General features: G+C 43.3%; 1 protein-coding gene and 1 pseudogene across 1 annotated transcript in view; one reads left to right on the top strand and one right to left on the bottom strand.

The window, feature by feature from the left end:
- DHFR (dihydrofolate reductase) overlaps positions 1-11,064 on the top strand; it is a 47,655-nt gene extending 36,591 nt beyond the window's left edge. Inside the window, exons 6-7 of the mRNA XM_027606124.1 lie at positions 10,016-10,077; positions 10,945-11,064. Coding sequence (XP_027461925.1) covers positions 10,016-10,043 — 28 coding nt within the window. The 3' untranslated portion in view covers positions 10,044-10,077; positions 10,945-11,064. The remainder of the gene's footprint in view (positions 1-10,015; positions 10,078-10,944) is intronic.
- LOC113929181 lies at positions 917-1,130 on the bottom strand (annotated as a pseudogene).
- Positions 11,065-14,056: the final 2,992 nt, after the last annotated feature.

Here is a 14,056-nt window from a genome sequence, read left to right as displayed (position 1 = left end):
TTGATGAATAGTCTATACAGAAAGTGAATAAGGTTAGCCAGAGGCAAATGATGCAAATATGCTTCAAATTCATTTTCTAAAAAACATACATTGGGGAGCCTGAGTGGCTCTGTCGTTGAGGGTCTGCCTTCGGCTTGGGTCATGATCCCAGGGTCCTGGGATCGAGTCCCACATCGGGCTCCCTGCTCAGCGGGAAGCCTGCTGCTCCCTCTCCCGCTCCCCCTGCTTGTGTTCCCTCTCTCGCTGTGTCTCTCTCTGTGTCAAATAAATAAATAAAATCTTTAAAAAAAAACATACATTAAAGAAACCTGTGAGCACTGAGATTATATTTTTAAGGAGGTCTGTTACATAGTAGAGCAGTGGGGTTCTCCACTCCAGCTGCACATTAGAACCACCTGGGGAGCTTTAAAAACGCCTGAGTTCTCATCCCCTCATCCCAGAGAGCCCAACTGTGGTCTGGTGCGTGGCCTGGGTATCAGGATTTTTAACTTCCTTCCTTCCTTGTTAAACTCATCCAATGTTTACTGAATAGTGAACCATTGCCAACACTGCTGAAATCTGCAACTCACTCACCCAGATGCCTCTCTCGGCCACCCCCTGAGAAGGAAGCCCCAAACCCGACCACCCCAAATGCCAGAGAGTGGCCACAGGGCTGGGAGATACAGGGGGAAAGTGGGGAGAGGAAGGAGCAAGGCAGGCAGGGCACAGAGCTACACTCCCGGGGACACACACACACACACACACACACACACACACGAGGGCAGGGACCATGGGCGTCAGTCTCTGCTCCCACCCAGTGGCCGCAGGGCCATCAGGGAAAGCCCAGACGTCCACGAGACATTTCAGTCCTTCCTGTCCTGAAGCATCTGCCACGAGGGGCCGGGCCAAGGTCACCTGACTCGGCCTTCAGGGCACATTAGCCCTGAGCCAAGGTGGCCCTGATGGTGGCCACAAGCTTCAGAAACTTGCTCTCCGTGTCCACGTAGCCATCCCCTCTGTTCACTTCTAAGAAGCCAGTGGCCCTTGCCGCAGATGTCCAGGCATCTGGGGAACTCATCTTCTACCTTCTTGAGCTTAGGGTAGCAACACTCATAGCCTCAAGCACCACAATAAACAACCGTGACGGGGGGGGGGGGGGGGGGGGGGGGGGGGGGGGCCTGGCTGGGGATGGGGCAGGCGAGGGCCGGTGAGCTCAGCTGCTCGGGGCCACCGCACACAAGCAGGGTCTGTGGGTTTCATTAGTGGTTCTAGTGGACCAGTGTTCTAGGTTGAATACATAGTGAGTGAATAAGTGAGTTATTTACATATTCTTAGATTACATTCAGAAACCAATTGGAATCAACTGTACTACATGACGATACTCTATACTAGGCTGCTCATGCTACACCAAAATGCACAAACCTAGAGGAAAAAAGAGAGATCTAAGATAGAGAAAGGATTCAAAATGCTGTCAGGTTAGGAATAGCTATGGCAACAGGAGATGCTGAGTCTGAAAAGACAGACCTGGGAACATGAGCACTGCCATCACTTAACTCAAAGGCCCAAAGGACAGAGATCACAGAAGAAGCTGAAGGAAGCTAGACTTTGGCATAATGTAAGACTTTGTTAAAAAGTAGTGTTGTCGGGCGCCTGGGTGGCTCAGTTGGTTAAGCGACTGCCTTTGGCTCAGGTCATGATCCCGGAGTCCTGGGATCGAGCCTCACATCAGGCTCCCGGCTCAGCGGGGAGCCTGCTTCTCCCTCTGACCTTCTCCCCTCTCATGCTGTTTCTCTCTCTCTCTCTCTCTCAAATAAATGAATAAAATCTTTAAAAAAAAATAAAAATAAAAAATAAATAAAGATAAAAAGTAGTGTTGTCTGGATATTAGCTGGGTTCCTTGAAATTGAGAGTAAGTGGTCACTGCAGGAATTCAGACACTGGCTTTTTGAGCTCTAGGCTAGCTTGTTGCAGAGGAAAGCCCTGTGCCAGGCACTTTAGTGAGCATATTTACTATTTTTGGGCCATCCAGTATCCCTTGGCTCTTTCCCTTAGTAACAGCCTCGTTTTCTTTGAAGACCGACTCCTCTCTCACTTTCAGTTTTGATAGAGCTCTCGGTCTAGCGCTAGGGGAAGAACACCGATCCACACCCAACCAACTGTGAAAACTGAATCTCCCTACACAGTACCTGGTTCAAAAATGAGCAAATAACCCAAGTGGAGCCAATCAGAGACCATGGAATCAAACTCTGGGAATTTTTGCTTCATTTTTTAAAAAGTATTTTTATTTTATTTTATTTATTTATTTGAGAGTGAGAGTGAACAGGAGCAGGGAGAGCAGCAGAGGGAGAGGGAGAAGCAGGCTTCCCGCTGAGCAGGGAGCCCGATGCAGGGCTCGATCCTAGGATCCTGGGATCATGACCTGAGCCGAAGGCAAGTGCTTAACCAACTGAGCCACCCAGCCGCCCCTTTGCTTACATTTTTATTTTATTTTATTTTTTTAAAGATTTTATTTATTTATTTGACAGAGAGAGACACAGTGAGAGAGGGAGCACAAGCAGGGGGAGTGGGAGAGGGAGAAGCAGGCTCCCCGCGGAGCAGGGAGCCTGATGCGGGGCTCCATCCCAGGACCCTGGGATCATGACCTGAGCCGAAGGCAGACACTTAACGACTGAGCCACCCAGGCAGGCGCCCCTTGCTTACATTTTTAAAGACTCTCTTCCACTAGATTTAAAACTGTGAGAATGTGATGTGGAAAATCCGAACTCAGAGAAAATGAAAAGAAGAGAATTTCAAAATGATCTTATTAATAGCCTCAGAGTAAACAAGATAATGTTATCTGTGAAATAAGAGTGATACTATAGAAAAAAAATATTCAGGTGCCGAAAAAGAGTTCTTGGAAATTAAAAAAATATTATGTTAGTTCTCACCAAAAAAAAAAGGAAAAAAGTCAATGATCAGTGTATCCTGGCTACACTTCTGCTTCCTTAGCAGCATATTCCATTCAGCAGACTGCCTGATAAGCCACCTTTTTTTTTTAAGATTTTATTTATTTATTTGAGAGAGAGAGAGCACAAGCAGGGGGAGCAGCAGGCAGAGGGAGAAGCAGGCTCCTCACTGAGCAGGGAGCCCGACACGGGACTCGACCCCAGGACCCTGGGATCATGACCTGAGCTGAAGGCAGACGCTCAACTGACTGAGCCACCCAGGCGTCCTTAGCCATTATTATACTACTGAGCTACCTGGTTCTGCTGGCAACTGTATATATGAAGTACTTTCTTTTGATATTTTCAATAAATACCAGTTGTTAAAAGTTAATAAATAAAAAATTTAAATATATTAGTAATGAAAAAAATCTCTTCCAAAGTTGAAAGATAAATCTGAGAAAATCCTGCCAAAAGTAGTAAAGACAAAAAGATTCATAATAGGAGAGAAATTATATACATGATTAATCCAAGAGGATTAATACGCTAAAAATATAAGATAAAAAAAACAGAATAGGGAAAATGGAAACAAATAAATTATTAAAGAAATAATAACAGAAAAACTCCAGAGGATTGAAAGACAGGAGTATTCCTAGTAAAAATTCACTGAAAGCACAGTGAAAATAAACGCCAAGACCCACACTGAGGCCCACCATCATCTCTGAAGGTAAATTCTTATTATTATAAGACTTGGAAGAAAATAAAAATAAAAACATAAGAGTGAAGAAGGGTCTTGCCCAGACTCTGAAATGCAAGTCCAACCAATGCCTTGCTTTTATGGTGCATATTTCTCTTAAACAAAGCTTTAAAAAAAATCATTAAAACGTTTTAAAAGCTTGGTATTTTAAGAAATTTTAGAGTGACCTCCTTAATAAATGTGACAACCAAGATTCCCTGACCTAAAAGAGGCTAGAAGACATAGGTGACTCAAGAAAGGGAACCAGGAAAACACCCTTCCCTTAGAACCCTGTCTAGTGGATAGTGAAGACCTGTAATCCCAGAATACTATATGTGATGAACAAATTCCTCAAGATGACTTCTTAAAGCTCCAAAATTGGCTCAATAAAGGATTTAAATCAAAAATTTTTGAGTGCTACAATTGTGTAAAAAAATATATCTATAATATGGCCAATCATAAAAATTTACAAAAGTACAATAGCAAGTTTTAATAGTATGTTTCTATGGATGATGTATTTATTCATCCCCCAATTTTTAAAATATTGTTATATTAGTTTTGTGATGAAAAAATTAAGTTCCCTTTCTTTTTCCTTTAAAATAATTGGCCCCAAGTACAAAATGATAACTTCAATTCATTTTGTTTATTCTCATGACATGTTCCAAGATAATTTTGTGAACACCTAAGTGTTCCATTTAGTATTAGGAGAAGTAAAATGTTAAGGGATGTTTAAGCTCTGCAAAGTTGAATAGAATAGCATTTGAATGACAGGATATAATTACAGATCACTAAGGATGTGGTACAAAATGTGCCCAATCCCACCTCTTCATACTTAGCTAAGAACAGAACACTTTAGTAAGATATGAAATTAATAAAATACCAAAAGAAATAATAATTCTGGAACCCCCCCCCCGCTTGGCAGGGATCCTGCTTCGCCCTCTCCCTCTGTTGCTCCCTCTACTTGTGCTCTCTGTCAAATAAATAAATAAAATTTTTAAAAAATAAATAAACAAAGGCTGCATTCTCAACATCACTATTAGGTCATTGGAGCCTGACTAAAATTAGGGGTGACCCAAGGGGATATGACATGAGCCCCAAAAGCATTTGCTATACTCATAAACTTAGAATCTTGCCATACACTCAAGACTCAGTAAAAGCTTTCTGAGTCATTTCATCAATTCTAGGGGCTTCCAAGGCTTCCTGTTCAAATCAGTGATCACCTGAGAAGTTATACATTGCCTTTTACAACCACATTCTAGACCTTATGTCATTTTGTCAGGCCCACATTATCTTTGTAAGGCAAGTAACAGACGCCTTCTCATGTTAGCCTAAGCTAACAGGGTATTTATTATGAGACTATGGGAATATCTTGGGAATCCCAACATAAGCCTCAAGCTGAGTTTGGATGCTGCATGCTGGTTTTTCTTTTTCTCTTACAGAGTTTAAAATGAGCCACCATGCTGAGTGGGGCTGTCAATCAGGCATCCACTGCTCATTGCCTGTACTGAGGTGACACTGTGGGCAATGGAGAGATGGGCGATAGGACCCTGGACGTTAGAGATTAGCATTTTGCTGAGAAGGCACATAAAGAGAAGCCCACATACAAAGCAAGGATCAAATGACTACTACTTACAAGTATTATAGGAGCTCACAAAAGGGGTATGCCACAGTGGTTGAGATGGTCAGCAAAGGCTCCATGGAGGAGGTGAGCTGGGTTTGCAAGGAGCTGCGAGATTTAGACAAGTGTAGTGGAGAAGAGGAGGCAGGAAAGGACAAAATGCACAAGCAAGGGATCAGAGGAAGGAATGTGTCCAGTCCATTTCCAAGAAATAACCTGCCCAGTGGCAACTCCATCCATGCTGATTAACTCATTACCATGTGCTGGTCAAGATGGCGAACTGGAATCTATTAGAATGCTGGAAACGTCTTCCTGGTCTTTTCAAATTAGAATTCAATCATTGTCTTACCTTGCATAAGATCTAGAAAACTGCACAGAATGTGGCTTTGGTAATATCCTGGGTCTCTTACCTAGTCACAAACATAATCAATCTTTATTTTTTTTTAAGATTTATGTATTTATTTGAGAGAGAGTGCGCGTGCACGCAAGCGGAAAGAGCAGGGAGAGGGGAGAGAATCTCAAGCAGACTCTGTGCTGAGCACAGAGCCTGATGTGGGGCTCAATCTCATGACCCTGAGATCACGACCTGAGCCAAAACCAAGAGCTGAAACCAGCTTAACCGACTACACCACCCAGGCACCCCACAAACACAATCAATCTTAACTGGGATCAAGGAACACTAAAAATTCAACCACTAGAAAGGGGTTCGAACCCCCCAAAAAAGGTAGTTTTTATTCCAGGGAGCCTTCACACATAGATATCTTTCCATAGAATTTAAAGATATGTATTCTATGACATTTGTATGAAGGCCTCATAATTCATTTTAACACTGCATGCTTTAAAATGATTTCCTTTGGGGGCACCTGGGTGGCGCAGTTGGTTGAGCAACTGACTCTTGGTTTTGGCTCAGGTCATGATCTCAGGATGGGGAGATCTGAGATAGAGCCCCACATCAGGCTCCACACTCAGCGTGGAGTCTGCTTGAGATTCTCTCTCCCTCTCCCTCTACCCCTCCCACTAGTGCTCTCTCTCTCTCTCTAAAATAAATAAATAAATATTTAAAAAATAAATAAAATTATTTCCTTTGAGTTGAAAGAAAAACTGAAAGTGATAGTAAGTTTTAGTTAATTTTCTAGTTCTTAACCTCCTTGATCTTTAAGAAATGGAACACCCTTGACTTAAATCCATAAACCATCAAATAATCCTATTGCACCATGATTAGTTATCATCACCTAAACATTACTTTAATGCAGAATATAACAATTAGTTACTTTCATCACACTACTATTTTACATTGTAAAAATGCTCACCAAATATCTTCAAAGTTTAAAAAAATAGTTTAAGTATTGTATATTAACCAGGTGATCACTCCTTAGTTTTCTTTCTTCCTTCTACATATTTGTTAAGTAGGAGCTATGACCTCAGCCTTGCAGGAACAGCTCTTGTCTCAGCTCTCCTTCCTGGCATAACATGTGCTAGACTTCTCTCACTAAGGCCTGTCCCAGTCTTGCCCGGATTCTCTAGTCTTCTCTGTTCTGGGAGACCCCCAATCCCAACAGAGTCACCAGCTTGGTTTAGAGACAGTTCTTTGTTTTTCATTGCAGATCCTTTGCTCCTCCAGCAATGTAACTTTAAAAAAGAGTAAGAAGATCTATATTGGGCATGTATCAAATGGTAAGCAAAAAGCAATTCTAAATGGCAATATCATACAGAAGAGATGAGTTATCCTGAAGTACATCAGTGCTTTGGAAACATCTAATCTGTCAATAATGTGACATGAAAAAATGCTGTATGGTAGTGATGCTTGAGAAAGCAGGTTTATTATTTTTTATAAAACCTACTTTTTTTTTTTAAAGATTCTATTCATCCATTTATTTGAGAGAGAGAGAACACGAGCAGGGGGGAGGGTTAGAGGGAGAGGGAGAAGCAGACTCCCCACTGAGCAGGGAGCCGGATGCAGGACTCCATCCCAGGACCCTGAGACCATGACCTGAGCTGAAGGCAGACGCTCAACCGACTGAGCCAACCAGGCACCCCAAAGCAGGTTTATTTTAAATGTTGATTTTCAAGCCTAAAGGAGTCAAATTCCACCCTTCTAAATGATTTGTTAGTTCCTTTTTGGGGGGTGGGTGTCCATATAACTAATATCTGCCTAACAAAGTAAAGCAAACATCTCAAATTAAAGGGATAATTCTACCTAACAACTAGACAGTGTCACCAACGGGTGAGAAGTCCATTTGCAATGAGATTCTACTAGGCATGTCAATATCCCAGACCAAAAAAAGAGGGAATCAAAGTTCTAAGAGTTACAGCTGGATTCATGAGCGTTTTAGAAAGTGACAAGTTCCTACAGGGTTTGCATTTATTTATTTTTTTTTTAAGTGTTTAAACACTTAGGCTCCTTGTCCGCACATCTCAGGGATGGGAGAAATTCAGGCTTGGTTCTCACATTGAGACTATCCTGCTCTTCGCCAACCCTGCATTCCAGCAGCATCTCGACCCCCAGCCAGCCTTTCTGTGTAGCAACACTCTGACCCCAGAGTCAGAGTCCCTAATTCTGTGACTGCCCTGGCCTTGGAACCAAACAGACATTTTTTGATCCCAGTTCTGCAAACTAGATACCTGTGTTTGCCACTCCCTTCTTCACCCTGCCTGTCTTTCCTGCCAAATAAAACAATTCTCCAGGAGTGGGTGTCTGATTGCAATCCCTGCTCTTCCATAATTGGCTATGCAGTTTGGGATAAATCATTTAGCCAGCCTGAACCTCAATTTTCTTACTTGTAAAATAAGGGGTTTGGATGAGATGGTTTCAAGGTCCCTTTGAATTCTAAAACACCACTGTGGCCTGTCTCTGATTGGTCCTTTGTCCTTTCAAAGAATGAGTAGCAATTAAGTGCACTAAACAAACATGTTACAACTCAACATTCTTTGTAAAATATATGCTTTCCTGTCAGTTGGACCCTTAAAGTAACTGTAGTTTTAAAAATTAATTCTCCCTGGTCTAGAACTGGACCAGGTACAGAATAATATCATGTATCTTATTCTCACATAGAGTATGAAATAGCCAGTGTTTTTGCAAATAATAAAAACAACATTGACTAACTTATACAAAAAAGAAATTTATTGGAAAGATACTGGGTATGTCAAAGAATTTCAGGGAAACTGGAGAATTAGTCTTGGAAATAGGAACTCAGGGGTGCATGGCACAGTCAAGATCCCACCAGAGGTTCAGTCCACGTAGGGTGCTGGCTCTGGCATCATCAGCCCTGGATACCTGTCACCATCCACTGAAGTCTTAATTCCATCCAGCCACTCTGAATGCTCTTTGAATGTCTCTGGCCTCATTACCACTCCCTGAAGGGCCAGAGTCTCAGGGAAAGAGCTTCTGTTTGGCTGAGCCCTGGTCAGATGTCCATACACAGGTCCAAGGAGTCCAAAGCTGGATTATCTGCTCCTCTCCAGCTTCCAGAGTAGGAAGACTGATCCTGACCTCCATTCATCTTGCACTCACGAAAATAGAAAGAGTGTTTGGATGCTGGACAACCAAAACTGACAAATGTTCACTACACAGTTTTCTCACTTGTGATTACAAATTCAACACATCCTGGAGGCATCCGTAAGAGGTTAATTATGTTCTGGAGAGGTTTACAGCTGATTGATTATTCCAGCATTACTTCATCTCCTCATTGATTTATATGAATCAGGGATTGGTCCAGTTAATGAAAACATATTCATCAGGATACTAACTAATTTATTGGGCTGGCTTTTCATATTTACATGGCTCCTCTGGATGACAAAGTGAGTATCTGAAATGAATAACGAATCACTGGAAGGAAAAAGCTTCATTCAGAGCACAGGCTGTTATTGATTTTTAAAGTAAAAAAATAATATGTGGTGTTTAGTCCTGGTCTAAAGTTCTTCACAGAGATGATGTTAATTTCCCTAAGACTTTGCATTGTCCTGGTTTTAGAGATTAGCTGGGATGTCTGAATTATCTGGAATTTATGTGAGAGATGTCAGAAGAGACACTAGAGCTAAGCCCTCTCAGCCTCATTCCAAAGCAAATCCACTAAACCTCAGAAACAATTTTTCCACCCTGAAAACAAAAGTGGCAAGCAGACTCCCACCAGATTGCTGCCATTAGGTAGGACCCCTTCCATGGCCAACGTGGAAGAGAAATTTAGAAGAGAGAAGGAAAGAGAGTTCTGTCAAGGAGCTCAAGGACTGAGACAGTCTTCTAGAATAAACACTAAGTTCAGAGAGGAATTTGTCCGACAAACTGCAGTGGCATCCCCACATAAAAGGCCTTTTATTTTTTATATATTTTTAAGATATTCAGGGCCCGACCAAAGACCTCCCTAAAGAGAAATAACAGGCCAGCAACCCAGAGTCCTCTATCCTGGAACACAAAGCTCCTCCCTGCACTGGGCCACGTAGTGGCTCTGACTCCCAGTCTCACAGGAGAAGTGGGTCCTTCTAATTGCTTAAGGAACTGTCTACTGTGGTCCAAAGAAAATGGGGGCACCTGGCTGGCTCCGTCAGTGGAGTGTGCAACTCTTGATCTCAGGGTTGTGAGTTTGAGCCCCATGTTGGGTGTGGAGATTACATAAAAATAAAATCTTAAAAAAAGGAATGTATTCATTATGATACAGGTTTGGACACATATAGCAGACTCAAATAACAGTACCTTAAATAAGATAGAAGCTTGTCTCTCTCCATGTAAAAGACTCTTCACTAATATGACACCTACTCATCCTTCAGGTCTCACTGGAAATGTCCCCTCCTCTGAGAAGCCTTCCCTGATGTTACCCAGACAAGCTAAGGTATTCTTGCCTTCTATTCTCTGAGTACCTTCTAACTTCTCTATGAAAACAATGATCAGGGACGCCTGGGTGGCTTAGTCGTTAAGTGTCTGACTTCGGCTCAGCTTATGATCCCAGGGTCCTGAGATTGAACCCTGCACTGGGCTCCATGCTCAGCAGGAGGCCTGCTTCTCCCTCTCCCACTCGCCCTGCTTGTGTTCCCTCTCTCACTGTCTCTCTGTCAGATTAAAAAAAAAAAAAAAAAAAAAAAAAAAAAGCGATGATCATACTTTGTGTTATGGAGTGCTTAATTTTCCCCACATTAGAACTAGCAACACAAGGGTAGGGACTGTGTTAATCTTGCTCATCAGCATTATCTCCAGAGAGCCACCTCCCACCCGCACGACACAGGTACTTATTTGATGTACTGAAATGTACCTCTGCTGAATGTTCTTGAGGGTGGCAGGAATTGAATACTTCTGGCTTATCATACATAGGACTGTTGCTCAGAAAATTCCAAAACAGTAAATAGTCTTTATTTATTTATGTGAGAGAGCACACACGTCAGGGGCGGGAGGGAAGGGACAACGGACTCCATGCTAAGCATGGAACCCAGCCCAGGGCTTGACACAGGAACCCATCCCATGACCCTGAGATCATGACCTGAGTGGAAACCAAGAGTCAGGCCCTTAACCAACTGGGCCACCCAGGCGCCCCCAGTAAATAGTATTTTAAAAATGGGGAAATAACAGCCATTTATGCTCCTAGCACAGCTGTAGATTTGGAAGAGAGCAAAAATGAATATTTCCATTTGAAAGTCCTTAGCCTATAGAGCAGGGGCTAGCAAACTTTCCGTAAAGTGACACTGAATTATTTCACGTTTGGCAGATCCTATGATCTCCATTGCAAGGAGTCTACTGCGGCGTGAAACTGGAAAGACAGCAACAACCAACATGTAAACCAACGGTGTGGCTGGGTTCCAATAAAACTTGATCTATGAATACTGAAATTTCACATCATTTTCAAATGTCATGAAATAATTCTTTTGCTAGTTTCCAACCAGTTAAAAATGTGAAAGCCTTGCTAGTTCATGAGCCTTGCAAGAAAGGCAGCGGCTAGACTTGGCCCATGGGCATGGTGTGCCAGCCCCATCAGACAGCACATTTTTGACAGAGAAGAATCTGGCCTTGGTTCACTTCTTTAGCCCCTCAGTGCAATTCACTTTCCTAAGCACTTACTATGGGCCAGCGCTGGGACCAGACGCTGCAGAGCAATGAAGATGGTGAAGACTAGCTCTGTGCCGCTAAGTCCACAGGACGTGGACCCAAATCCACAAACTGTGGTTGCAGCGTCTGCTTGAAGGGGGGAGGTTACTTCATGACAAGGTGGCACCTGAGGGGTAAGTCATGGGCCATGTGCCCCCAGGAACCAGCAGCAGTCTGGCCGTGGCTCTGGATGAATCCCACAGCGAATGCTGGGCCGCAAGGCTGGGAGGGCCTGTGTCAGCTGTACGAGGGACCCTCAGGGTCATAATCATAGCTTGGTCTGGTGGGCAACTGAGAACCAAAGGGGATGATTAAACTGAGGTAGTTAAGCTGGTACCAACAATGCATTAGTTTTTTAATGTTCTAACTTTCAAACTATTGAAAAGTGGTTTCTGAAACTATTTGATTCCTTTTTCTGTTACTAATTTACCAAATATTTCAACTGACAAATTCTCCTGGGAAAAATACCCGGAGTTCAAGGGCACCTGGGAGGGGGAAATGCCATCTGGGTTTTCCCAGGGGCCAGAGCTTATAAAAGGAGCCATTGTATGGGAAAAAAAACATAAAGCAGGAATAAAATAATAATTTCAAATATTCATTAGATTTTGAGGAAACTGAACTATCAATCACACAATGCCCTCCCTAGCTCCACATTAAATAAGAGACTCCTATTTTGTCCCTAAGGAGAAAATCACTCAATATTATACTGCCCCTTTCCTTTTGTCTCTGAAATGGGAGCTTTGTTGGAAATCATCAATAGGAAAATAATAAACCACTCTTTCTTAGCACCATAAACTATAGGAGGCAGGAAAAATCAATTCAAGTTACAAAGATGCAAACTGAATTCTCCTTCAACTGGCATAAAATGTCACCTTGCTCATCCAACCAAAAATTCAGGACGAGTCTCTTGGAGCGCCTCCTATTAAAAGATACCATCTTGGCACATCGGATGCTCAGGAAATGGATGTGACATCAATCTGCATGCAGGGCCCATCTCCTCCACGCTGATGCACAGTCTAATTGGGGGATGAGGAGTCCGACTGCTGGCATGCCAATGAGTGGTCTTGGGCAGAGACAGGCAGAGCACTGCAGCTCTGCCTTCCACTCAGGAATTCACCTGGCTGCCCCTTTCTGCCAGCTTTACCCAGCCTCTTTTCCCTTGCCCGGGTCACAGGATTCGTAGGTAAGGGGGTAGATAAGGGCTGGTTGAGTGCCAATCACGGACAGACTTCTGTGGTACAAGATCAACGTTTCTACTTAACTAAATAATTTCCATTTTAAGGTTTTTTAATTGACGTACAGGTGAAATTTTTTTTTAAGTATTACGTTTCCATGGTTCAAATTCCAACAATTCTAGATCTGGAGTAAACACAAAACAACACTCCCTCCCACCACTCTCCCTCAACCGCAGCTCCCCTCCCTACAGGTAGCCTATGTTATTATCATTTCCTAAATACCAAATGATGATAGGGGCGCCTAGGTGGCTCAGCCGTTAAGCGTCTGCCTTTGGCTCAGCTCTTGATCCCAGCGTCCTGGGATCGAGCCCCGCATGGGGCTCCCTCCTCGGCGGAGAGCCTGCTTCTCCCTCTCCCACTCCTCCTGCTTGTGTTCCGTCTCTCGCTGTGTCTGTCTCTGTCAAATAAATAAATAAAACCTTTTAAAAAAAATCAATTATGATAGTCATTGTATTAGTTGAGGTAAAAGGCTGGAATGAATAAGTCCCAAATGCAGTGGCTCAAACAAAATGAGAAGTTTCTTCCTTTCGCATATAACCGTCCAGGGTAGGCGGCCCAGGTCAGTGGGTGGCTCTGTATCGCACACTCATTCGGGGATCTGGGCTTCCTGGTCGCTCTCGCATCTTCACAGAGGAGTCCAGCATTGCCACGGGATGGGAGAAGGGGCAGAAGGCAAAGGCCGGGGCTTTCCCCGTCCAAACACTGCACTCCCACTCACTCCCAGGAGCAGAAGCGTGGTCCCGTGGCCACAGTGGCTGCAAGGGAAGCTGGGAAAGGCCGCTCTATCCCAGCTGCAGCTCCGCTACTATTCTTGTGGTTGTGTCTCGTTACTTTAAGGAGTTTAGCCCCCGGCCCACTCTCTACGGATCACCTTACAAAGCTTTCCCGGGCAGCCCGGCGCCTTGCCAAGTGAGGGCGGCTGCTCTTCCCTTAATCACCGAAGTACAGCTAATTTCAGATGTCATATTCAACAGGCTGCTATTGCAGAAGAGAATTGCCATGCAGAATGGCCATGCTTAGTGGGAGGCCCCCCGGCGGACACCCTCCCCTTTACCAATGTATTTCATGAACACTTTTATAGTGTTACGTTTTGTGTGATTTATGAAAATCGACTCATTTAATCTTCACAATAACTCTCTAAGATAGGCACAGTTATGGTCCAATTTCCAGTTTACAGATGAGAAAACCAGTAAACAGAGACGTTAAGTCATTGTTCAGGGTCACAGATAGAAACTTATGTTAGTCTGACTTTTTTACCAATAGAACCTTGATTTTATTGTAATTTCAGTGAACTCTAAAAAAAAAATGTTGCTTCCCTCACAAGCAGAGGTAGCCATATGACCCAATTTGGGGTCATATGGCACCAAGGAAAACTATTGTTTTACTGAAAAGAAAAGAAAAAAAAAAAAAAAACAGGAGAGACACAGATGGTGTACATCTTTTGCCCTTTGACCCTTACCCTTCTTCAGCTTTGGAATGTGGACAAGATGCCTGGAAGTC

The sequence above is a fragment of the Zalophus californianus genome, chromosome 5 (assembly GCF_009762305.2).
Source record: "Zalophus californianus isolate mZalCal1 chromosome 5, mZalCal1.pri.v2, whole genome shotgun sequence".
Taxonomy (NCBI): Eukaryota; Metazoa; Chordata; class Mammalia; order Carnivora; family Otariidae; genus Zalophus; species Zalophus californianus.
This window is presented reverse-complemented; position numbering and strand designations above follow the sequence as displayed.